We start from the raw sequence: 24,334 nt of genomic DNA, 5'->3' as shown, positions 1-24,334 counted from the left end.
CCCTCTCCCTCCCTCTCCCTCCCTCTCCCTCCCTCTCCCTCCCTCTCCCTCTCCCTCGCGCCCCGACCCTGGGAAAACACAGCAGGAAGGTGGCCACTGGCCCGCCTGGAAGCGAGCTCTCTCCGGAACCTAACCTCACTGACGCCGGGATCTGGAACTCTCCGGCTCCATTGGACAGAAACGTCTGCCCCCATCCATGGTACTTCCTACAGCAGCTAGAGCTGACTGAGGTCCCTCTCAAGGTTCACGGGAAAATGAGATATTTGTGAAGCACCAAGCATGGTGCCTGGTGCAAAGTGCCCCGTACATAGCAAGCATTTGCTGTTTATTATCTGTGTAACATCTGCTGTCCCCAGGAGTGGGGTTTTTCATTTTCATAATAGTGTTTTTATTTTTTAAGATTTATTTATTTGAGAGAGAGTGCGCAAGAGCGGAGGGGAGCAGGAGAGGGAGAGAAGCAGACTCCCTGCTGAGCCTGGAGCCCAATGTGGGGCTCAGTCCCATGACCCCGAGATCACCTCCTGAGCTGAAATCAAGTCTGCCGCTCAGCTGACTGAGCCACCCAGGGGCCCCTCATGCTAGTGTTTTAGGGAGATAGTTTCTTAAATGGCTCAGGCACAGCCTTACTTGGTGAAGCAGGAACACTCTATCCTTTGCGGCTTAGGTGAGGAGGCAGGGGAGGCCCAGAGTAAACGGGCAGCTTGTGTTATAACCCCTTTTTGGTGGCCACACAGCCGGGGGCTCAGACAATATCTCTTGGTCCATTTGGAGGGAAGGACGCCAGAGGACTAAAGGACATCTCTTGCCACAGAGGTGACAAGGATCTGCCAGTGCAGGGGACCCCCCCCCGCCGAGGGTGGAAGTCTCCTGGGACCCAAACTGGTGAGTTTCTGGCCTCTCAGAACCGACTTCTACCATTTCTTCTGATGGCTCCCACTTCCTCTGGGGGAAACACTGCTCCCCTGGGCCCTGAGCTGCGTGGGGGTAGGGTCGGGGGTCACGGTCACTGGTGGGCCCGGCTCCCAACACAGGGCAGGTAGGTGCAGAGTGGACCCTGCCCAGTCAGCAGGCTGAGGTCTGCCTTGTCGGGGAAGGGGGAGACAGGGTCCTGGCGGCTCAGGAGGAGTGAGCCAGAGGGGCCCCGGGGGACCGGTGTGGGGGCCTGAGTAGCCACAGGGCACCCAGAAAAGGGTGCAGGGGGACGGACAGGGAGGCATGCATTAGACAGAAGGTGCAGGGTGCGACAGCCACGCAGAAAGAGCTACAGAGAGAGGGATGGGGACAGAGAGCCATAGAGCGACAAAACCCAAAACGCACCCGAGGAAGGCCAAAGGAGACGAGAGATGGACAGAGACAGAGACAGTGAGGCCGAGACCGGAAGAGAGACACGATGGGAAAGCGAGAAACTGGCAGACGGAGAGACAAGGAGAGATGGAGACACAGGGTAAATGTGCCGCCCTCCCCCCCCCCCCGCATCCCCCCCAAGCCCGACAGAGGGAGGGGCAGGGGCAAGATGGCAGAAACACACCCCCACACTGACCTGCTTCCAGGCGCCCTCACGGGGGCAGCCGGTCCTCCTCAGCTCTGCCCACCTTCTCTCCTGATGTTGGCCAAGCCCATTAAGCTGCTACCCTGGCCACAACTGAAGGCCCCACGCCCTGGGGAGGAAACCACCGAGGAGGCGTCCCTTGTCCCGTGGCACCCCAAACCATCAATTAGTATTAACAAGGGAAGGCTCCTCGCGGCCTAAAGGCCCCCATCGGGGCTCAGATGGAGGGGAAGCCCCACCCCCGTGAGCCAGGAGGTTGAAGAGCCAGGGGCCAGCCTGAGAGCCCAGAGTGTCCCGATGGCGTGTGGTAGCAGGCGGGTCACCATCCAGCTGGTGGGCGAAGAGGCAGGGCCTGGAACCGGAGGCCCCAAGCCCTTTCGGGGCCAGAGATACGAGGCCATCCGAGCAGCCTGCCTGGATGAGGGGATCCTGTTCCAAGACCCCTACTTCCCTGCTGGCCCTGATGCCCTTGGCTATGATGAGCTGGGGCCGAACTCCGAGAAGGCGAAAGGGGTGGAATGGATGAGACCCCATGTAATGTGTGGCTGGGGGCTGGGGGGGGGGGGCGGGGGGGGGGGGGGGCGGGGGGGGGGGCTGGGCTCCTCGGTCTGAGGGCAGAGGGGCTGGCAGTTCCGACTGCCAGGTCTGGGGAGGCCCAGATGCCTGTCCACAGGCTTTACAAGCCTCCCCCGGGGTTGGAGGCGCTCATTACTCTAGAGCAGTGAGGGCAGGAGGGGACCCAGGCATCGGACGTCTCAGTCGCTCCTTCCCTCCCTTTCCTGGCTGAGGCCTGGAATCCCCCGTGCCCCCCAGGAGTTTTGCGCTGAGCCCCAGTTCATCTGTGAGGACATGAGCCGAACAGACGTGTGTCAGGGGCGCCTAGGTAAGACCACTGAACTCCTGGGCTCCCAGATCTGGCAGGCTGTGGCTGGGACCCTGCAGCTCGGGCCCTGGGTCCGCCCCGCAGTCTCCCCTCTCCCTACACCTCAGTCTCCCCCTTTCCATCCTTTTTTTTTTTTTTTTTTTTTTAAGATTTTATTTATTTGCGAGAGAGAGAATGAGAGACAGCATGAGAGGGAGGAGGGTCAGAGGGAGAAGCAGACTCCCTGCCGAGCAGGGATCCCCCTTTCCATCCTCACCCCGTCCTCGCCTTTCCTCCCAGGGAACTGCTGGTTTCTTGCGGCCGCTGCCTCCCTCACTCTGTATCCCCGACTCCTCTGCCGGGTGGTCCCCCCCGGACAGAGTTTCCAAGATGGCTACGCGGGTGTCTTCCATTTCCAGGTAAAGCTCAGTTCCCTCGGTTTGTGCCTCAGTTTCCCTCATGGTGCCATGGATCTCATAGTTGACACGGTCGCCTTGGGGCTGTAATTCTCGGACTGGTACGCAGGGCTGGGGGGTCACAGGATGGGGTCCAGGCACGGTTGGGGGTTGGAAGCCGAGCCTGGGCCCTGGCCTCCTCCCACCAGCTCTGGCAGTTTGGCCACTGGGTGGACGTCGTGGTGGATGACAGGCTGCCCGTGCGTGAGGGGAAGCTGATGTTCGTGCGCTCGCATCAGCGGAACGAGTTCTGGGCCCCGCTCCTGGAGAAGGCCTATGCCAAGTAAGGACCCCGGCACCCCCCCCCACCAGCCAGCAAGGGAACCCCAGAGACCCCCAGCTTCTGGGATCCTCTAGACACCCTGCCAAGGGTCCCAAACCAAGTCACGGCGCCCAGGACCCTAATGTCACACCAACCCCTGAGGGCCTCCCTCCAAATCACAGATACCTCCCTCTATTGACATTTCACACAAAACATTCTTAGAGACCCACCAACACTCACAATCCCTAAGGGGCCTGAAATGTCCTCTCTCAGGTCCCGGAGCCACTAAATCTGAGATTTATCCCCTGGGGGAACCTGTAATCTCAGAAGATCTCTCCTGATCCATTGAGAAACCCAACGTGCCTCCCAAATTTTTAAAGATTTTTATTTATTTGAGAGAGAGCACAAGTGGTGGGGGGGAGGAGCGGGGAGCCCTATGCGGGGCTCGATCCCAGGACCCTGGGACCATGATCTGAGCCAAAGGCAGACGCGTGACGACTGAGCCACCCAGGCGCGCCGCACCTCCAAAATATTGAGTGTAATCCCGGGAGCCCTCGATCTTTGCTTTTCTCCATCCTGTGGCTCTGAAATCCCTGACAAGCCCCCAGAGATCACCCCCAGAGCAGACATCTCCCGGAGATTCTGTTTCAGACCTAGCCCCGGGGATGCCCAGAATTCTGACCAAGCCTCTCCGATGACCGCCCCCCCACCCCCGAAGGCCACAGTCCTAGTGGCCCAGGGACCACAGGCCCGATTTCCAAGGGCTTCCAGAGTGAACCCCAGCCCACGTCAGTCTACAAATGTCAGGGATCGTCCCTGGGCCCCCCCACAGCCGGGGACCGAGGTCCCAGGTCCCAGAGGTGTGTGTGAGACGCTCGTCCATGCCTCAGACGTGCCCACCGCACCCCTGTTCCCACAGGCTCCACGGCTCCTATGAGGTGATGCGAGGCGGCCACATGAATGAGGCTTTCGTGGACTTCACGGGTGGCGTGGGCGAGGTGCTCTACCTGAGGCAAGACCTCCCAGGCCTCTTCTCTGCCATGCGCCATGCCCTGGCCAAGGAGTCCCTCGTGGGCGCCACCGCCCTGGTGAGAGAGTCCGACTGGCATGGAGACCCCCCACCAGGGCCAGAGCACAGTTGGGGCTGGAGCGGGGAGGCGGCCTGCATCCTCCTGTCTGTGTTCACTCACCCAGCAAACTGGAGCAAGTCAAAAGGCAATTTATTTGCTTTCATAACTATGCAAGCTTCAGGCACAGCTGAATCCAGGTGCTTAGTGGATGTGGAGAATGTGGTTTTCTTTTTCAAGGATTTTATTTATTTATTTGACAGAGAGAGAGACAGGAGCGAGGGAACACAAGCAGGAGGAGTGGGAGAGGGAGAAGCAGGCTTCCCGCAGAGCAGGGAGCCCGATGCGGGGCTCGATCCCAGGACCCTGGGATCATGACCTGAGCCGAAGGCAGACGCCCAACGACTGAGCCACCCAGGCGCCCCTAGAATGTGGTTTCCTATTCCTAGTTCCGGGTTAGCTTCACTCCTGGGCAGGCATTCCCTTCATGGGCACAAAAGGGGCCCCCACAGTTGCACGTCCCTCCTACCACCCCCAGTGGTTTAAAAACAACAACAACAACAAAACAAACAAAGCAAAGCTTCTTAGAATTTCCGCAAAAGGTCTAGGATCGATTTTTCACGGGCTCAGCTTGAGTCATGCGTTCATCTGTGACCCAGTCACATACTCAGTCATTCACTGAGTTGGTCTAATTCCTTCACTCATTCTTCACTTACTCCTGTGCTCACGCAGTGACTCCCTGTCCTTCGTGTTTCTCTGCTTCTTTCGGTCGGTCTGCCTGCTCTGTATCTCTCTCTGTCCTCTACACGTATTTTTGTCTTGTTCCCGACTTCCTCTCTCACCAATCCTATGCCTTGTGTCATTCGTTTGAGCGCTTTGGTGGCACAAGGCCGGGGTGGGGGGTGAGGGGCAGAGAGGAGCAGCTACCCGCTCGACCCCCACCGTGGCCTCACCGTCCCCTGTCCTCTGCCCAGAGTGATCGGGGCGAGTACCGCACAGAAGACGGGCTGGTGAAGGGACATGCGTACTCAGTCACGGGCACGTACAAGGTGGGTATCCCCCATGAGTGGGCTGCAGGGGTGTCGCGGCGCGCCCCCCCCCCCCCCACTGACCATGCCGCCCGCAGGTGACCCTGGGCTTCACCAAGGTGCGGCTGCTGAGGCTTCGGAACCCATGGGGCCGTGTGGAGTGGACTGGGGCCTGGAGCGACAGGTGGGATGGATCTGGGGGAGGTGGGGGCCTTGGACCCACCTGCCCAGCCCTCACACCCCAGTCTCCCTAGCTGCCCGCGCTGGGATGCGCTCCCTAAAGAGTGGCGGGATGCCCTGCTGGTAAAAAAGGAGGATGGCGAGTTCTGGTGAGTAGCCCAGGGTCCCAGCCCTGCGTCTGAGCTGGTGCCAGGCCAAAGGGGTGCAGGGAGGGGGCAAGGCCTGCCTGAAGGGACAGGGGACAAGTTCATAGCAAGAAACTGTCCCTGGGGTGGTAACTTTGGTTACCATTCTATTTGGGGGTTGCATTCTATTTGGGGGAGTCAAGGAAGAATTAGCAATATTAGGGGAACTGGGAGGCACAGTAATCTTTGGCGGGTTGAAAGGGGGTGGGTAATGGGTAATATTTAGGACAATTGTGGGAGGCTTGGTGACATCTGGGGCATTTCCTGCAGATTTGGTAATACTGAGGGCCTGAAGGATACTTGTTGACAACTGAAAGTCTGAAGGTTTTGATATTTGGGGGCTGAAGGCAATGTGAGAGTATGTGGGGGGGTGCATGGATCCCGGCTACTTGGGCATTTCTGGGGACTTGGAGAAATCTGGGGGGCTGGAGGGCTCCGCGATCTGGGGGTCATTTCCGGAGACGCAGCACTGTTTGGTGGACTGAGGGGCACTTGGCGATGTTTAAGGAATTTGGTGGGGCTTGTGATTTGGAGGCCATCTGGGGGTCCTGAGATCTTTGGGCGACTGGGGCCCTGGGGAGGCTCTGACCGCTGGCCCCTGCACAGGATGGAGCTGAAGGACTTCCTCCGCCACTTCAACACCGTCCAGATCTGCTCGCTGAGCCCTGAGGTGCTGGGCCCCAGCCCGGCTGGAGGCGGCTGGCACATCCACACCTTCCAAGGCCGCTGGGTGCGCGGCTTCAACTCCGGCGGGAGCCAGCCTGGCGCTGGTGAGGCCTGGAGGGCGCCCCGAGGGGCAAGCGGAGGGGGGGGGGAGCTGTGGCAGGCGGGGTAACCCCATTTCTTTCTTCTCTGCTAGAAACCTTCTGGACCAACCCCCAGTTCCGGCTGACGCTGCTGGAGCCTGATGAGGAGGAGGAGGAGGATGAGGAGGGGCCCTGGGGGGGCTGGGGGGCAGCAGGAGCGTGGGGCCCTGCGAGGGGGGGGCGCATCCCCAAGTGCACTGTCCTTCTGTCACTCATCCAGCGCAACCGGCGGCGCCTGAGGGCCCAGGGCCTCACTTACCTCACCGTGGGCTTCCACGTGTTCCAGGTGGGACCCCGGGGGCCTAGCTGGAGCCGCGGGGAACAGGGAGCCACAGAGGGGCTGGGAAGGCCCAGCGGGTGGGGGTTAGAGACAGAGGAGGTCCTTGAGGGCACAGGCCGGAGGGGGTCCAGCAGGGGTCAGAGACAGGCCCGGGCTTAACGAGGGTGTTGGGGCGGGGGGATGGGAAGAAAAGCGAAGGAGGTGCGGACGGGGCTCTGAAGGGTGGCCGCCACCGCCGCGGGCCCCGACTCGCCTTGCTTTTCCTTCTTACAGATCCCAGAGGAGGTGGGTCTCAGCTGGGACCCCGGATCGCAGGGTCATTCGGGCCGGGCCCGCCCAGGGGCTCGGACAGGCTGCGGCGGGAGGGAGGGAGGGAGGGAGGGAGGCGGGCGGGGGGCCAGGCCGGGCGGCGAGCGGCGGAGCTCAGCCGCCCTGGCCCGCAGCTGCTGGGCCTGTGGGACTCCCCGCGCAGCCGCGAGCTCCTGCCGGGCCTGCTGCGCGCCGACCGCTCGCCCTTCTGCGCCCGCCGCGACGTGAGCCGCCGCTGCCGCCTGCGCCCCGGCCACTACCTGGTGGTGCCCAGCGCCGCCCGCGCCGGCGACGAGGCCGACTTCACGCTGCGCGTCTTCTCGGAGCGCCGCCACACAGTCGTGTGAGCCGGGGTCCCCCGCGCCCACCCCTCGGGGCGAGAGCCCCGGGACCCCGCCCCCCCGGGCCCCCCGCGGGGACGGGCCCAGGGCCCCACCCCCGACTCCCCCGCTTCCCTTGTGTCATTGGCAGGGAGATCGATGACGTCATCAGCGCCGACCTGCACGCCCTCATGGTGCGGGGCCTCCGGAGGGGGGCGGGGCGCAGCGGGGTTGGGGGTCCTCTGGGCCGGCACTGAGCTCCCCCCGCCCCACAGGTCCCCTACGTTCCCCTGGAGCTGGGGTTGGAACAGCTGTTTCAGGAGCTGGCAGGAGAGGTGAGGGGGTCCACCCCTCCCCTCCCCTCCCCTGGGACCCCTTCCCTCCCCTCCCCTGGGACTCCTTCCTCATCCTGGGGGTCTCATTTTGCTTTAGTTTCTCCCTGTGCTTCAAACTCCTGACTCTCTACGCTCAAAATGCTCACAGCTCATCCCTGCCTCAGGGCCTTTGCCCTGTCTGTACTTCTGCCTGGACCGCCTTCTCTCCCTTCTCCCCCCCTGTCCTGGCTAAGGTCTTGTCTTTCTCCTGTGCCCTTCGCTGGAAGCCCTCCGGGATTCTCCCCCAGGCTGGTCAGCTGCATGCCGGCTGTGGCCTCCCACAGCCCAGAGCTTACCCCCCCACTCCCAAGCCCTGTCGGCTCTGGGGACAGGTGTCTCTCTCCCCCTGGACCATGAGCTCTTGGTCTCTGCTGTGACCCCGGCACCGCCCAGCATGCTACTGGGGCCAGCCCCGAGCTGTGTTGAATGGCTGCCTGAGTGAACGGTCTCACCACTGGCTCTCTCCTTGACCAGGAGGAAGCACTCAGTGCCTCTCAGCTCCAGACCTTATTAAGCATTGCCCTGGAGCCTGGTGAGTTGGGGACTGGGGTGGACCCCACGGAGCCCCCTAGGTGTGTTAGTCCATGATGCTGCCAGGAGTCAGGCCACAGGAGCCCTGGACTCCGCCTGTGTCTTCCCACCTGTGGGTCCTGTGGCAGGACTCGTGGCCAAGGCCACGGCCACCCATAAGGCCACCCTTCCCCTAAGGGAGGCAGGGAGTGTAGCTGCCCTGAGGGGACTTTGGAACCCCCCTGCCTGGGTTCAGATCCCTGCTCTGCTAGTTACCAGCAGTCCCGTGGCTCCCTGTGCCTCAGTTCCTGCAGTGGGGATAGCCGGACTCCCTAGTACGCAGGAAGTACTAGGGGTTTTTTGGTTTCCTGTAGCCAGGGCCCGCGCCCGGACCCCTGGAGAGATCGGCCTCAGGACCTGTGAGCAGCTGCTGCGCTGTTTTGGGGTATGTGAGGGGAGCAGTGCCTGGGTAGGGAGGGTGGGGATGTTGGGGCCTCTGGCCCCCTTCTGGGGATATGGATTTTAACCAGATGCCCCATCCCCAGAATGGACAGAGCTTCACCCTGCACCACTTCCAGCAGCTCTGGGGCCATCTCCTGGAGTGGCAGGTAAGGTTGGGGGTTTGGTGGGGCCACCTCCTCCCGGAGGGTGAGGCACTTTTACTGATCAGGACAGAGGTGCTCTGCGGGCTAGCAGGGCCCCAGGGGAGAAGGAGAACGTGAGCCACATCATACCTTGGAGGGACAACTGGAGGGATCTGGCTGTGATGTCCTTGTCCCATCTGGCTCCCTGTGGTCCCTCTAGGGCCACTAAATAGCTCAGGGACGGAAAGCACAGGTTCTGGTCCTGGCTTGAAGTCCCAGCTCCCGGTTCAGCCCCTTTCTAGCTGTGTGACCTCGGGCAAGTCACCTCCCCTCTGAGGGGCCTTTGCTAGTGGGAGGCATTAATTCCCACTGCTCTGGGTCCCTGGGAGGAGGCAATGGTCCAAGGCCTCCCTATGCTCGCTATTGGCTGAGCCCTCCCGAAGGCCCTTGTGGGTAGCATCTTGGCTTGTCCTCATAACCCTATTCTAGCTGTTACTGTTATTCCCATTTTACAGAGCGAGCGAGGTAAAGCTATTGCCCAGGGCACCAAGTCATGAAGAAAGGGAGCAGGGGTGGAAACCCAGGCTGACTGGCCCTCTTCAGGGTGCATGGGGGACCCCGGGGGGGTAGGACTGACCTCTACCTCCTGGCCCAGGCCACATTCGACAAGTTTGACGAGGACGCCTCTGGAACCATGAACTCCTACGAGCTGAGGCTGGCACTGAATGCGGCAGGTATGTTGGGGAGTGGTCCCGGGGATGGGATCTGCTCCCCCTGCTACCCTCTGCTCTCGCAGGCCTGGCTGGCTGCTCACCCGCCGCCCTCCACAAAGCCAACACCGTAGTTTGTTACTGGATACCCTTGGGAGAGGGAGCGGGGCCTCCTGGAGGGGGAAGATGGGGAGAGCCTGGGAGCTGGTATCTGAGAGGTCCCGGCCCCCCGGGCACTGTGGTAAAGTGGCCTGGGTTCCCATGAGCTTGGGTTAGAATCCTGCCTCTACTGACTTACTCCCTGGGGGATCCTGGGCAGGTGAGTCCACCTCCGTGAGCCTCAGTGTAAAATGGCTACTACCCAGGGTGGCTGGGAGGAGCCTTCGGAATGCAGCCCATGGGGCTCAGCGCTGGGGGGCACGCAGCTTCTGGTGACTGCATGCGGAGGGCCCGGGCAAAGGTTTCGGAAACCTGGGTTCTTCCAGAAAGAGGTAGAACAGCCCCACCCGTCTGTGTAGCACAAAATCCTACCCAGGGGACAGAGCCAGGGAGCAAAGCTTTTCCTGGGCCCTGACCGAAGCAAGTGAAGTAAGTTCATGCACCGAGGGGCTGGGACCGGAGGGGGCTCCCAGATCCCCCACCCCCACCCCAGGGCTCCTCTGCCCCAGCCAAGCCGAGGGGGGAGCGGGGCCGGGGGACAAGGAGGTGGGAGGGTGCGCCAGGCCGTGACCCAGTTTGAGAGGCAGGGAGGCCCTGAGGGAGGAGCTCCAGCGTCCAGAGACATGCAAGCAAAGAGGCCAAGCCAGAGGGGGAGAGATGGAGTCAGAGTGTTGGGGGGTGTGGCATGGGGACAGAAGTGGAGTCCCAGGTGGACAGAAGCAGAGGTGAGAGCGCGAGGGCGGATGGAAGGTTGGCACCACTTGTCAGGGTTCCTGGGCACCTGGTGCACGTTCTTGGCGTTATTCTAGTCACAAGACTGAGGAAGTGCTCTTGGGCGGGGGGTGTCGCACTGGGTGCAGACAGACAAGTAGAACATCTGGGTCAGATGTCAGCTGGTGACACGCTATGGCGGGAAGAGGAAGCTGGTGTGTACATGGGGGGGGATGTGTGGCTGGAGGCACAGCGGTCAGGGTAGGATCCAGGTGCTGTTTGAGCAGACCTGAAGGAAGGGGACTGAGCCTTGGGGACACAGTGGCAGGTGCAGTCTAGACAGAAGAAACAGCCAGTACAAAGGCCCTGAGGTGAGATGCAGCATGGGCCCTGCTGGAACAGCTTCAAGGGGCCAGTGCGGCTAGAGGACGGGGGTGGGGGTAGGGGTCAGAGATGAAAGATCCGTGGAGGGAGGCAGTAAAGCCCCATGAGGTCCAGCGTCAGGGTGCGTGGGGAGGCTGGAGCTGACAGCACGGGAGGTCACGCTGTGTACTGAGGGAGTACCGGGGAGTGGAGAGGCAGGAAGCAGGCTCCAGAGGGCCCTGGCAAGGGTGGGCAGGATCAGGGTGGGGGAATCGGCAAGAAAAATGACCTGCTGCCACTCAGCCGCGCTCTGAGGCACCCGCGTTCCCCAAACACCAGCTCTGCTCCTGGCTGTGCCGGCTGATGCTGGGGACTCGGCAGTGGCCAGAAATCCTTCCCTCCCCTCCCCTCCCCTCCCACGGCTTCCGGGCCAGGGTCCGCCAGAGCCACCAAAGACAGTGACAGCTCCGAGGGGTCAGGGTGGGGACAGGGTAGGCACAGGGAGACACGAGGCGCTCCGGGCTGCAGGCAGTAAGAGCAGGGGCCTCGGAGAGGGCTTCCTGAAGGGGGCAGGGCGAGAGGAGTAGGAGTTCTGGGCCGAAGGAACATCACGTGCAAGACAGAGCACAAGGTCCAAGTGCCGGAGGGGGAGGAGGGGTAGATGAGGTGTGGTCTGGGCAGGCCACCAGGCAGCTAAGGACAGTGGGGGGCCCTGGGCAGGGGTAGCCAGGAACCAGGACCTAGTAAACCAGGTGAGGGATTTCCCGAATACCCAGGGGATCCCGGGCAGGACCCCCGCAGCAGGCGGCGCAGAGTGGTCAGAGGAAGCTGAATTTGAGGGGGCAGCTGAGGGCTTCCTGCCCCTCCTCTGGCCAGGGTCCCCTGGCACAGACTCGACAAAGATCAGAACCGGGGCACAGACGGGTTTCAGGAGGCGGCGGAAGCCCATGACATTGTCCGCAGAAGTTGATCTGGACACCTTGCCAGCCTGCAACCTTAAGTCTCGGAGGATTACTGGACCTCGGAGGAGGAGCCGTGGGTTTTGGCTTTTGAAAGCCTATTGAGATTTCTCGTCAGAGGTGATTTCTAATGTTTAGAAATCGTCTCTGATGTGAAGAAACGGACTCCATGTGGGACTGACAAAAACGTTTGGCTGCACAGAAATTCCTCCAGTGTCCATTCGCAGAAACTGGCCAGAATTTAAAGTCCTAATAAAGCAGCCATATAGTCATTATGTGCCAGATGCCGTTCTAAGTTCTCTAACAGCTTCCCCCAACATTGTGGGGTCAGGGCTGTCACGTGAGAAAAGGAGCAGAGAGGAGTGAAGGGAGCTGCCCCGGGCCCCACAGCTGGGGTCCGAGGGGTGGGAACAGCCCCCCGCCCCCGGGGAGCCGGGCTGGGGCTCACAGGCACCCTGCCCTAGGCTTCCACCTGAACAACCAGCTGACCCAGGCCCTCACGAGCCGCTACCGGGACAGCCGTCTGCGGGTGGACTTCGAGCGCTTCGTGTCCTGTGCAGCCCAGCTCACCTGCATATTCCGTGAGTGATGCCCTGGCACGGGGACCCCGGGGGGGGGGGGTCCTCCCTCCCACGAGCCACAGGGGGTGCTCAACCCGCCCGCTCTGCGCAGGCCACTGCAGCCGGCACCTGGAAGGAGGCGAGGGGGTCGTCTGCCTGACCCGCAGACAGGTGAGCCCGGGCTGGGGGTTGGGGGGCGGCTCAGGTGGCCAAGCAGGAGTCCCGGGAGACCCCTGCCTCAAGCCGGCCGTCTTCTCTCCCCCAGTGGATGGAGATGGCCACCTTCCTCTAGGATCTCTGCATGGAGCACCTGTGGCCGGAGGCAGAAGCATGCCAGGAGGCCTTTCTCCTCTCCCAACCGGGACGGGTTTATTCCACAGGGAGGGGGGGGTCTGAGCACCAGCGCCCCCTCTGCCTCTCTGCCTGGCACATGGGGCGCTGTCTGGTCCCAGCACTCAGCAGCGGGGTGAGGCCAGGCAGGTCCCTGCACACCTCCGTGCTTTGCCCTCCTCATGTATAAGCAGGGATGGGCACGACACTGTTCTTGTGCAGGCCCCACGCGTCAGCACTGGGGACAGTGCTGGGCCTCGAGCCGGTCCCCAGCGGCACTCATGTTTACACACTCACGGGGACAGGGGTCTCCCACGCCCAGCCTTGCTCTGGGAAGAGGTGCTCCCGTGGCTCTCCTAAGAGGCGGAGAACAGACAGGAGAGAGAGAGAGAGAACACGGTAGGAATCCTTCTTAAAAATATTACATGTTTTATTATCCTGTCCCCAGAAGGTGGTTTATCCAGAAACCGAGAAAAAAAAATAAATCAGAATAAACTCAAAAAAGGGGGGGAGGGGAAGGGAGCAAAACCCATCAACTAACAGGCAGCCAGGCCAGCAGCCCACCCTCCACCTCAGGAGGGTCCCCAGAGACCCATGCCCAACGACAGACAACAGAGAAAAATCAGTAAGGGGCTGGGGGGAGGGCAGCAAATCAGCTAGGTCTTCATTATGAGAGCAAGAGGCAGGGAGCATATGTTGCTAGGTGAATATATATTTATATAATAAATCCGTAAGTTAATAAAGTAAATAGTAATTCTCTGAAGGTTTTTAATTCCTTTTTTTATAGGGTTTTTTTTTTGTGGATTTTTTTTGTTTTTGTTTTGTGTTTTTTTTTTGTTTTTGTTTTTTTTGGTCCTTAGAAAATCTGAGAGATACACATGTCCGGATAAAGCAAGATGGGGGGCTGGCTGGGGATGAGAGGCTGGTCTGCCCAACCCTACTCCTCTGTTGCAGAAAAGGGGGGGTGCTCAGTCGCACCCCCTCATCTCCTGGCAATCGCAAGTGGGGGGAGAGGGAAAAAGGGAGGGGGCGGGGTCCTCTTTCCTGTCGGGCAGCTGTGTCGCCCTCTGCTGGGCCCAGGGCAGGCCCAGGCGGTTCCTGGACAAGGCACATAGGGCTTTGGCCTGGATGTGGGAGGCCTTGAAGGGACCTCGTGGGGGGCGGGGGAGGGGGGGCGGGCAAAGGAGGGATGAGGTGGGGAGGGCATTCCTAGGACCTGGAGGTGACCTGTTTCGCTGTGGGAAGCCACTGTCCCCTCCGTATAGTTAAAAAACAAAACAACACATCATACATATTTACCAGACCAGAAGCGCTGACCCCGAGCGTCTCCCTCACCCCTATCCAGGGGGAGGGGGCCGACTGACGAAGAGAGAGGAGAGAGCCTGCCCCAGCCCCTCCCTGCCCACCCCACCCCCCAGAACAGACTGACAGAGGGCTTTGCATAGATACAGTCAGAGGAACAGGACCTGGGAGGCCCCCGCAGCGGGGAGAAGGGCAGAGGGCTCCCCCAGCCCCGCCTGGAGGCTGTGAGGAGGGGGTGTGCGGTCAGGCTTTCTCCGGGGGCGGGGAGGGGCCTCACAGGTCACTCTCGCCATACAGGGCTGTCGAGAAGGACTTGTAGTCGAGGGCGCCGGGCACGGCGTCAGGGCCCTGGTAGGGCGCCATGCGAGCGATGCAGTACTCGGCCTGGTCCGGGGGCAGCTCTCTCCGCAGCTCCTCGGCCGTGATGAAGTTCTGGGGGCGGCAGGGTGGGACTCTGGGCCACCCCAACCCCCACCCGCCCAGTCCTGGCTGCAAGGGCTCCTCCATGTCACCCCACCCCGGGATGCCTCTGAGGTACCCTGCTTACCTTGTCCCCTGCCAGGACCTTGAAGGAGGCGATGACCTGGTCGGCCGTGTCTGTGTCGGTGGTCTCCCTTGACATGAAGTCAATGAAGGCTTGGAAGGTCACGAGGCCGCTGTGGTTGGGGTCAACCACGCTCATGATGCGGTTGAACTCGGCATCACCCTGCGGGGCGGGGGGAGTGGGGGGGGGACAGGCGGCATTTGAGCAGGGCAGGGTGGCCGGCCGGGCCTGGCCCGTGGAACGGAGCCAGGAGAGCAGGGCCCGGCCCCGGGGGGCACACGCCTCCAGGGGTTTTGGCTTCCCCAGGCCAAGGGCCCCACTTGCCCTGATTGGGGATGTGCTCCCTCTGCTCCTCCCCGCCCCCGTTTCTGGGAAGTGGGGAGCTGGGGAATGGATCAGGCAGGTCTACCGTTCCTCAGCCCTAGGCTCACGACTTAGCTCTGGAGGGTGGGGAAGAAAGAAAGAGAGAAAGAGAAAGAGAAAGGGTAGGGAGCCAGAGGCCTGACCTCCTCTCTCGGGAGACTTCCAGGAAAGGAGGTGGGTGGCAGGGGGGTCATCGGAGAGACCCCTGCCCAGCAGAAGCAGCGCAGATGGAGGAGGAGGGGGCACGGCTGCGCTGCTCTGCCGGGGGAGTAGCCCCGAGGAGGCGGGTGAGGAGGAGGGGGGAGGCTGCGCGGGGGAGGGGGGAGGAGAGGCCCAGCAGCGAGGGGGAGGCAGAGGCTGCATACCAGGCTGTATCCTGTGGAGATAAGCAGAGCCCTGAAGTCATCCGAGTCCATGCTGCCTGTCTGCTTCTGCTCGAGGACGCAGGGACAGCAGAGGAGACCAGGCCCAGAGAAGGCAAGAGGGGCCGCCCCATGTGCACAGCAGGGAGACAGGACAGTGGCGGGAGCCGGGGAGACAGAGGCGGCCCCGGGAGACCAGGTAAGGGGGAAGGTGTCCAGAGAGACACAGGGCAGGGAGGAGGCAAGAGAGCCAGTGAGATGGCACACACATGGCGAGGGGTGGGATGGCGAGAGGGAGGGGACAGAGAGAAGGAGAGAGAGAGAGAAGAGCAGTTAATGCCACAGTCCGCTGGGGCCCAGGGGGGCGCATACCTGCCGGTCATTCTCCACGTCGTAGCCCAGGCTGATGAGGCAGGCCTTGAACTCCTCCGGCCCCAGCGCCCCGCCGTGGTCCTGCCGGGCGTCCGAAGGCAGGTGCGTGCGAGGGGCGGCGCGGAGACCAGGCCGGCGCGGAGACGTGGGGAGAGGGGCCGGGGTCACATGCAGAGGGGCAGGGGGTGGGGAACACATCGGGGGGGAAACAGAGTTAGAGGTGACACAGACAAGGTGATGGCTAGGGACGGTGAGCAGGGCAAGGGGCATGGCGGCCTGGAGGGTGGTCAGAGGCCTGCCCAACGCCTCGGCCAGAGCAGGGCAGGCATCTCTCCTCGCCTCCAGGATTTGGGGTGAGAAAAGGTTACACTCCGTCCTATCTGGGACAGCAGGGTCCCTGCCTGACGGTGTGGAGATGAGCGTGCACCCTCCCACCCACAGAGGGCAGGCAGATGGCGCGCCGGGCCCAGTAGGGCGGGTGGGGACCGCAGCAAACTCAGGCGCTCAGGGCCTTCCTAGGGGGCCTGCCAGACCAGATCCGGCGTTCTGAATCTTTACAACGCTCCGTGTACGCATGGACCAGATGCACGGTCAGGTCGCAAATCTCGGGTGTGCTGGGACTTAGGCTGTCCCAGGGTCTCATCAGTAGGCTGGCCAGGACACATGGCCCCAGAGGCAGGACTTGGACCCCCCCCCCACTTTCTCCTCCTGAGGGAAAGTGCCCAGGCTGTGGGTCAAAGGATGCACCTCTGCACCCGCTTCAGTGGCTGGGGCCTTGCCAGCCCGGGGAGTGGTGGCCAATACTCAGCACTGTGAGGTGAACGGACAGATGCAAGGACGGAGGGGGCAGGATGGGATGGTGACAGTGGGGAGGGAAGACGCCAGGGGCAGAGGGAGCTGCTCACCTTGTCAAAGTGGTTGAAGGACGCCCGGAACTCCTGCATCTGCTCCTGGCTGATGCCCTTGGCATCGCGGGTGAGGATCTGGTTCTCGACCTCATTGATGGTGCGGGCGATGGTGGTGAGCAGCTGCTCCCAGCCCACGCGGATATGCTGGGGGCGGAGCAAGGGCATGAGCACGGGCCGGGCCGGTGCGGGGACCCCGGCTGCCGCCGCCACCAGGGGCTTGGAGTCCGGCTCTCCTCGCCCCGGGTGGGCATATGGCCTGGAGGTGGGCTAGCCCTGACTCTCTCCCAAACGCCAACCCAGCCCCACGCTCTCCCGTGCGCCTCAGCCCCACACAGGGACAGAGGCATGGCCCCTCCCCACCGCCTCTGCCCAGCAGCGGGGTGACGTCACGTCTGTGTCTGCTAAGGGAAGCAGCTGAGGGCCGGCCTGGTCCATGTGCCGCACCCACGCGGGAACCGCAGAAATATGGGGGGCCATGTTTAACCAGCTCTCGGGGTGGGGGGGCACGACCTGGGTTTCTCTGTGGTATCACCGCACTTGCAGGGCATCAAGCGTCACCATGGACAAGGTCAGGCTGCCCAAAGGGTAACAACCAGCCCCGACACGTCAACCCGGCCACAGCAAGCGGGTGCCCGCGCTGATCTGTGTCCTCCGGCCAGGACGTCGCCACCGAGGCCACAGTGGGCAGGGGCCGCCCTCCCTCCCAGCTCTCCCACAAGTGTGTCCCAAGCCTGTGCTGTCTCGGTGATGGAAGAAATGGTGGGAAAACTGATTTTTTAAAAATGCGTATACACTTGATCTAGTCTTTTCGGTCAGAGGGACACAGAGGAGAGAGAAAGTGGCAGACGCCTTTTCTACCAAGCAGAACCTGTTTGGCCTAGAGAGGCCGGGCCTGTGCTGCCACAGGGACCCTCCGGTGCGGGCAGGAGGGGAGGCCGGGGGCGCCAGGTGGCCCTACCTCCATGGTGTAGTTGGTGTGCTTGTTGTCGAAGATGAGGGCCTCCTGGATGAGCTGGTGCTGCTGCTCAAGCAGGTCGAGGTTCGGCTTATAGTCCACAATGCTGCGCTCGTACCGCTTCAGGTGGTTCAGCTGGTCCTCCAGGGTCCCGTTCATCTCGATGGAGATGCGCCCGATCTCCTGCTCGGAAGGCAAGGGCTGCTGGCTGGGGAAGGCCTCTTGCTGGCATCCCCCCGCCCCCCGCCCGGAAGCCTGCTGTTCGCAGACTGTCCCCTCCAGGCCCCCCTCCACTGTACAAGCTGCCGGGGGGGAGGGGGGTAGTGTCTAGGCTGAGGCCAGTGAGGCCTAACCTCAGTGCACACCCCGGACTCCCTGTGAGGCCCAGGACGGCCACAGGCCTGGAAACTGAGACCCGAACACATCACCTCCTCACAGTGAGAGGCAGGCTCAGGCTTCAGAATCTGTGCTCCTGAGCACGAGCACCCGAAGCGTGGGTTCCCAGGGTGGCCGTGCAGCTCAGCCAGCCCAGAGCCCCAGCCCGGCCCCGGCTCGGTGCCTGGCACGTAGTGAGCACTCTGGGAGGTGCACCCAGGGCTGCAATCAGCATCCCTGCAAACTTTCCGGGGCTGGGTCCCCAGGCTCACTGGTGAGCCCGCTGGAAGGGTCTGCACTTGGGCCACCCTGGTCCCAGCAACACCAGGGCTTGCCATGGGGCTGCCACAGAGCGGTGCCCAAAGCATTTGCCGGGACAATGAAAAGACTGTTTCCATCCCCTTTTAGGGATGAGAAAACCCAGGAGCAGAAGTTAAACTGCACCTGACCTCCTGGTCAGCAGGCAGGGCAGAGCCGAGACGCGAACCCTCTCCTACCTGACTCCTCCACCCCGCTGCCCTCTGGAGGGCGCTGCCGCTTCCAACAACACAGTCACAGACCCTCCCACTCCCAGGGGGCGGCCGTCGCTCCCAGAGTGGGGCTCCAGGCAGACCCAGCAGGGAGGACCAGGGACCCGGCGCAAGGGGCGGCCGGCCTCCCGCTCGCGGCGGCTCCTTCTCCACTCTGCCCTAAGAGACTCTCCTGGGCGCAGCCAGGCTGGGCAACAGGCCCTCACCTCCATCTTCGTCTGGATCCAGGGCCCCACGATGTTGGCCTGGCTGGCGAACTGGCGGCGGAGGCGCTCGTTGGACTGCTGCTTGCTCTGCTCCTCCAGGAGCGCGTGGTCCCGCTTGGGCACCAGCTGCTGCACCTGGGGGGGCGGGGGGGGAACAACGGCGGTCAGGTGGTGGCCCCTCGCCCGGCCAGCCCGACCCCGGCCCCGCCGCCAAGCCCACCCACCTTCTCCCACTTGGAGTTGATGATCTGCGGGGTGACCGTGGTGTAAGGGTTGCTGCCCGACAGTTTGATGTGGTTGCTCTCGGCGATCCTCTGGGCCTCCTTGTGGATGGCCAGGATGGCCTCGCGCTCCCTGTCGGCGTCCGGCAGCGTCGACTTGAACTGGTCGTGGGCTGAAATCAGGCCCTGGAAGGAGGAGGCGGCATGAAGGGCAGCCCAGGCCCACAGAGGTCCCACAGGCAGCACGGGTGGGAGCGGACCTCGATCTCCTCAATGGTGTGGACGATGAACATGTCCTGGAGGTCCTCCATGGCGCTCTCCATCCAGTTGTTGAAGGGCGCCGCCCGCTTGGCATACTCCAGGTGCAGCTGGTCGATGGTCTCCAGCTGCTTCTCCGTTTTCTGGTGCGTGTGGGCAGGGACGGGACCGAGCGGGGAGGTCAGTCGGCAAGCAGGTGGTTGGCGGTCCGGGGCTGGGTCGGGGGAAGCCGGGGGCTCCCGGTGTCACCCGCCCCCCACCGGCCCCCAGGGGCACAGGGCTCCGCGGGTGACGTCACCCCCCCCTCACCTCCAGAGCTTCCCTGCGACTCTGGGTCAGAGAGCCAAGGGCGTCCCACTGGTCGCAGATCTTCTGGCAGCGGGTGTTGACGTTGTGCGAGTCATAGTAGTCCAGCTCACTGCGGGCGGGGCACGTGGCCATGAGACCCGGCGGCGGGCAGCGGGGGGCGGGGTGGGGAGGCTGGGTCCCCCTGGCCCCTGGTGCCAGGTCACCAGTCCTCCATCACCACCCCCCCAAACCCACGCCCTCCCCAAGGCAGGAGGAATGCAGATGGAGGGGTCACAGAGGGGCGGGGGGGGGTCCGTGTTGACTAGCTGTGAGAATCGCTGTCACATGCGAACACAGGGACCCCCCCAATGCAGCCCCCAACCGTGCCTGTGTCTGGACTGCTTTTGTCACCCCAAGGTCCAGCAGAGCACGCTGGCTAAACAATGGGCTCCTGGGCCAAGTTCCCTCGGTCTGAATCCCGACTCTTTGATTCTGTACTCGTGTGACCCCAGCTGCGTGAATTCCCTATTCTGGAGACCTCAGTTTTCCCCTCTGTGAAATAGGCGTGGGGTTATTGTGGAGATCCAGTTACCGAATGCATGTGAAGTGCTGAGAGCAGTCCTGGGGCCTCAGTGCATAAATGCACCAACAGTGATTAAAAGGATTTATTTTAATAAACACAAAGAAAAAATGAGTAGCGAACCCGCAATGTCATTCTAAGCAATTAATACTACATCTAAGAAAGAAGTGGGGTGATGCAGTGGTTCCTGGCCCCTCATGCCTCCCGCGCCTACTTTCCTCCTGCCTGGCCCAGGATTCCTTCCTCCTGGGCTCCAGACATTGGATTCTCTTAGCAGGAGGTTTCCAGGGAGTCGAGGTACAGGCGGAACCTTGGGGGCCTGGGGAGGGATGGGGAGCAGGGAACAAGTCTGGGAGGAACAGGACATGGGGGATGGGGCCGGGGACCATGGCTGGGCTCCACAGAGGGGCCGCGCAGCCTGAGCTGCATTCCTGGCTCAGCTGCCCCCCAGCAGTGTGACTGTGGGCAAGCCTCTCGGCCGCCCGGAGCCACAGTTCCCCTTCCTTAGCATGGGGTTGCCGGGCGATTAAAGGAGCCGGTACATGTGCAGCACTGAGTGCTCTGAGCGCTTGTTGCTGCTCTTCACCAGCGCTCAGCTGGGCTCTCTACTCAGGCTCATCCTGGCCAGCACCTGGCCCTCTGACTCATCTTTGGGGGAACAGAATGCACCCCCAAACCACCCTTCCTTCCTCCTGCAGCACCACTGTCCAGAAAAGCTGCCTCAGCAGCCACCTGCTCTCACCCCAGAGAGCGGGTGCCCCACGTCTGTTCCCGGTGCCTGGGCGGCAGGCTGGCCGAGGACCTACCCCAAGCCTGTCTCCTATCAGCGTCCAGGGGCTCGCCTGTCAGTGGCGGGACATGCCCACATCCCACCTCCCACAACCGCTCAGGGACATCTGCGCGTGTGACCTCACTCTGCCCCACCTGGGCGTGCCAGGCCCTGAGGCTCAAGCCCACAAGAGGCTGCGAGACCCCAAGGGACAATGTCTTCCCACGACCGGGAGGTCCCCCGGGTAAGCAGTTGAGCACTTCTGCCTCTGGCTGAGCAAACGGAAACCCCCAAAGCGACGGGGCAGTGCAGAGGGAGTGAGTCAGGGAGGAGAACGGCCCTGCCTGGCGTGGGCTCCACCAGGCACCACAGCTGGGCCCCAGCCTTGTAGAAACAAGCAGAACTTTAGGGATGACTGGCAGGGTGGGGGGTGTCTGTGGAAAGGGCAGCTCCAGCCAAGTATCCTATTTTTGAGCAGACGGCTATTTTGGGAGCCATGCCGCCCCTCCAGGCCCTGTGGATTTTCCATGAAGTAATGGCCTAGGCCTCCCACTCCCTGGGCCCTCCCTGCTGCTGGCCACTGTGCCGGCGGCCTAAGGCCCCATTCCCCGGCTCTGGAGGTTCGGTGTACTAACTGTGCGCGAGTTTATCTGACTGGGGCGGGAAAGGGAGGGCGAAGAAGCCAGCCGCCTGGAAGCTCGCACAATAAGTGTATTCTGAGCAAGCGAGGGAAGGGGCCGGGCGGAACAATGGGCTCTCTGTGCAGCCCAATCCCCTCAGGGAGGAGCGGGTGGGAGCAGCGGGGGCTAGGCCGCCCCCCACATCAGGGGGCCGGGGGGTCTCTCCTTGGTGTGGCAGGCAAAAGGTAGAGCCCCAGGGACCCCTACAGCCTAAGGCCATCAGGAAAGAGGTCAGAGACCTCCCTTCTGCCTGAGAAAAGAGGTCCCACTCCGTTTCTCATCTGGGGTTAAGACCAAGTGGGCAAAAGGGATCATCCCGTAAGGCCCCTCCCTGGCATGTGAAAGGAGACGGGGGTGGGGGACGGAGAGGGCCGGGACACCCCCCACCCCTGGGCAGGGGCACCACGACCCCTCACGTACTTGAGCTCCTGAGCAATCGCTGCGATCTGCTCCACGCGGTCCTGGTGCGCGGCCAGGTCGCTCTCAAAGGCCTCGTGCTTGCGAATGAGGGCTTTGATATCCGACAGGGTGGCTGTCTCATAGTCCCGGTGCTTCAGCATGGCCTCCTTCCCTGGGGGCGGGCAGAGGGCAGGAGGTGTTTAGACGACAGCGCAATGGGAGTCCAGGGGGCTGTCCAACCCTAGAAAATGGGATTCAGACCCCACATTCTGCCTCACCGAGGACGGTGCCATGGAGACTAGAAATTTCCAGAGCCTTTCGCCTTGCCTTTTCAAGGGATCTCTAAGCCCAACTATATCCTGGATGGAGCTAGGAGACACTGTGGGACTAGGGGGCCTGAGACCTATATCCCGATTCAACCTGTGTGTTCTAAACTTAGAGCCCTCTATCAGTGGACAGTAAGGACGGGAATGTGCCACCGCTGGAAAGGCCGACACCCATCCCCAGAGGGCCAGCATCTGGGGTTGTAGCCCATGCCTCGGCAGGGTGGGCGCAGGGGGAGAGTTCCAGTCAGAGTTTTCCATGGGCCCAACCCCTTGTGCCTGCTTCCCTGGCACTGGGGGGCCAGGCTCCCTCGGGGTGGGGTCCTGTCACACACCTCCGTGTCCTATGCCATCCTACAGGCCTACTATGCGCACTGAGGTGGGGCCCACTGTCAGGTCCTTTGAAGGAGGAGAGGCACGCTATTATTAGTCCTGGAGCCTGGCTAATTATATACCCCAGGCCAGAAGCTCCAAGAAGCCCTGTAACCATGGGGAGGTACTGCAGAGAACAGGGTGGGGAAAGGCCAGTCTGCGAAGGTGGCTGGGACCCCTGGCTCCTAAAGGTGCTCTGCTTCAGGTAAGCCACCTTGGGGGCTACCCCTGGGGTGGCAGCTCAGAGACCCACTCCTCAGCGTGGCACCACAGCATGTGACCAACAGCTGCCTGCCTGGGGAGGCATGCGGCCTTTCCCCACCTGTTCCCTCATCTGTGAAGCGGGGCCGAGGCCAGCGCCTGGTCTCAAGTCTCAGGCAGGGCGGGCACGGAGCTAGTACATGAGCACCTCAGCCACCCCGAGGACAGAGCCTGGCACAGGTGGGCAGCAGGCGGCAGCCTGGGAGAGAGGCTCCACAGGCCCACCGCCCCAGCCCCGGGGCAGGAGGCTTAACCACAAAGGCAAGCTTGCAATTCCCTTCACCAAATTGCTTTCTCCCAAGTGTGGGAACCCGAAATAGTAGGTTACCACTTCTCTGCCTCAGCAGAGTTCAGCAACGGAGCTGGCAAGGGGGGCCCTGGGGAGAGTCAGGAGGAGATGCCCGTGGCCACGGATGCCTTGGATTCAGGCCAAGGGGCAGTCACAGTGGGGATGCAGACGCTCGTTTTCATTTTTCCTCCCTGACCATCCAAAACCCTCCGCACAGCCTCCACACGGACCCTCGCCCCTGCGAGCTGTGGGGGATGGGGAGGGGGACTCGGAACGATGGTGGCTCAGCCCTCTCTCTGCGCCCACCCCCTCCAGAGAAAGGACGCTGCTAGCATGGGATCCCAGGAGTGTAGAGGGGCCAGGAGGTCAGTCTGTCCTCCTGTGTTGCATAACTGGGTGGTTCAGAGGACAGAAGCTTCAGGTCTTGGGAACGAGAGTGGGCAAGCCTGCCTGGGGGCTCCAGGCTGACATGAAGGGCAGGGCCAGATGCCAAAGTGCCTGCAGGGCAGCAGGGGTGAGGCAGGGGCGTGTGGAGGCCGCTGAACCAGTTGGGCCCTGGCTACACACTGAGCCAACTTCTCCTCAACGCCTGTGGGGGAAGGCCAGCCCCAGTCATTCCAAGGGGAAGAACTCTGTGGGGCCATCACACCCACACCCCTCAGCCTCAGGACACCATCCCCCGAGGCCCCCTGCAGCTCCAGGTGATGGACCGAAAAGCTGACGACATGGGCGAAGAGACCAAAAAGGGAAGCGCCCAGGGATGAGGCCCAGGGTCCGTGGAAGGACGGACACAGATAAGGACAGGAGAAGACTGCTGAGTCCAGGCAAATCCACTTACATGCCCAAGGGCCCTCTGACGAGAGAAACGCTCTGACGAGGCTCCCTGCGCCGGGGCCAGCCCCCCACCCCCAGAAACTACTGGGCTCAGGGAAGAGTCGAATGAAGGAGCAAATGAACTAAATGGCACCCCCGCTGCCTCCAGCAAGGACACCCTGCTGCAAGGTCGAGACGGTGCCTGCACCACCCGGCCCCAGCACACTCCTGAGCCGACTCCTCATCGCCTCGTCCACACGCTCTCCCCGGCAGAGGAGGGACTGGGTATCGCTCCGGGTGCCAGAAAACAGCGGCCTGCACTAACGTGACAAGGGCGGCTGTGAGCAGCGCTGCAGCCAGGGACACGGGGGACGTGGGCCCGGGGCTGCGGATCCCGCAGGAGGCGTGTTGGCAGGTCGGCAGGGCTGGGGCCTCTCGGTAGATCTCAGCATCTGGCCTGGGCCGGGGCTGCCTGTCCAGCAGCGACAGGAGCCCCCAGAGGCTCAGTGAGGACCCGGTGGGGGACTGTGGGGTGGAAGGACGACACCACACTGAGCCCCACAAGGAAGGCGGAACTCAGCAGGGCACCGTCGGGAAGGAG

At 62.4% G+C, this 24,334-nt stretch overlaps 2 protein-coding genes across 7 annotated transcripts in view; one reads left to right on the top strand and one right to left on the bottom strand.

Moving 5' to 3' along the window:
* The first annotated feature begins 1,846 nt into the window (after positions 1-1,846).
* CAPN12 (calpain 12) lies at positions 1,847-13,326 on the top strand. The gene is made up of 21 exons (XM_032390160.1): positions 1,847-2,083; positions 2,363-2,432; positions 2,667-2,830; positions 3,016-3,149; positions 4,048-4,216; positions 5,170-5,244; positions 5,322-5,407; positions 5,478-5,552; positions 6,195-6,358; positions 6,448-6,680; positions 6,948-6,959; positions 7,118-7,326; positions 7,455-7,497; positions 7,579-7,638; positions 8,152-8,209; positions 8,562-8,632; positions 8,733-8,795; positions 9,427-9,505; positions 12,138-12,254; positions 12,346-12,404; positions 12,499-13,326. The coding sequence occupies exons 1-21, from the start codon at positions 1,847-1,849 to the stop codon at positions 12,523-12,525; spliced, it is 2,205 nt and encodes a 734-aa protein (XP_032246051.1). The 3' UTR covers positions 12,526-13,326.
* Positions 12,970-24,334, bottom strand: part of ACTN4 (actinin alpha 4) — a 69,897-nt gene continuing 58,532 nt past the window's right edge. For 2 of the 6 annotated variants that reach the window (XM_032390133.1, XM_032390131.1), the window contains exons 12-21: positions 21,697-21,847; positions 19,269-19,377; positions 18,962-19,102; positions 18,705-18,887; positions 18,481-18,615; positions 17,373-17,552; positions 16,412-16,558; positions 15,138-15,203; positions 14,413-14,571; positions 14,139-14,297 (exon numbers count right to left, since the gene is read on the bottom strand). In XM_032390133.1, coding sequence (XP_032246024.1) covers positions 14,139-14,297; positions 14,413-14,571; positions 15,138-15,203; positions 16,412-16,558; positions 17,373-17,552; positions 18,481-18,615; positions 18,705-18,887; positions 18,962-19,102; positions 19,269-19,377; positions 21,697-21,847 — 1,430 coding nt within the window. Of the gene's footprint in view, positions 14,298-14,412; positions 14,572-15,137; positions 15,204-15,506; positions 15,588-16,411; positions 16,559-17,372; positions 17,553-18,480; positions 18,616-18,704; positions 18,888-18,961; positions 19,103-19,268; positions 19,378-21,696; positions 21,848-24,334 lie in introns of all 6 variants that reach the window. The other 4 variants (XM_032390127.1, XM_032390128.1, XM_032390129.1 and 1 more) reach the window with 4 other exon arrangements.

The sequence above is a fragment of the Phoca vitulina genome, unplaced genomic scaffold, assembly GCF_004348235.1.
Source record: "Phoca vitulina isolate PV1807 unplaced genomic scaffold, GSC_HSeal_1.0 scaffold58, whole genome shotgun sequence".
Classification (NCBI taxonomy): domain Eukaryota; kingdom Metazoa; phylum Chordata; class Mammalia; order Carnivora; family Phocidae; genus Phoca; species Phoca vitulina.
This window is presented reverse-complemented; position numbering and strand designations above follow the sequence as displayed.

Excerpts from the sequence above, each read along its gene's own strand:
- CAPN12 (XM_032390160.1), top strand. The coding sequence starts at position 1,847 with ATGGCGTGTGGTAGCAGGCGGGTCACCATCCAGCTGGTGGGCGAAGAG. Across the intron at positions 3,150-4,047 it reads CTGGAGAAGGCCTATGCCAA|GCTCCACGGCTCCTATGAGG; the intron begins GTAAGGACCCCG and ends CTGTTCCCACAG. Across the intron at positions 8,633-8,732 it reads AGCTGCTGCGCTGTTTTGGG|AATGGACAGAGCTTCACCCT; the intron begins GTATGTGAGGGG and ends CCCCATCCCCAG.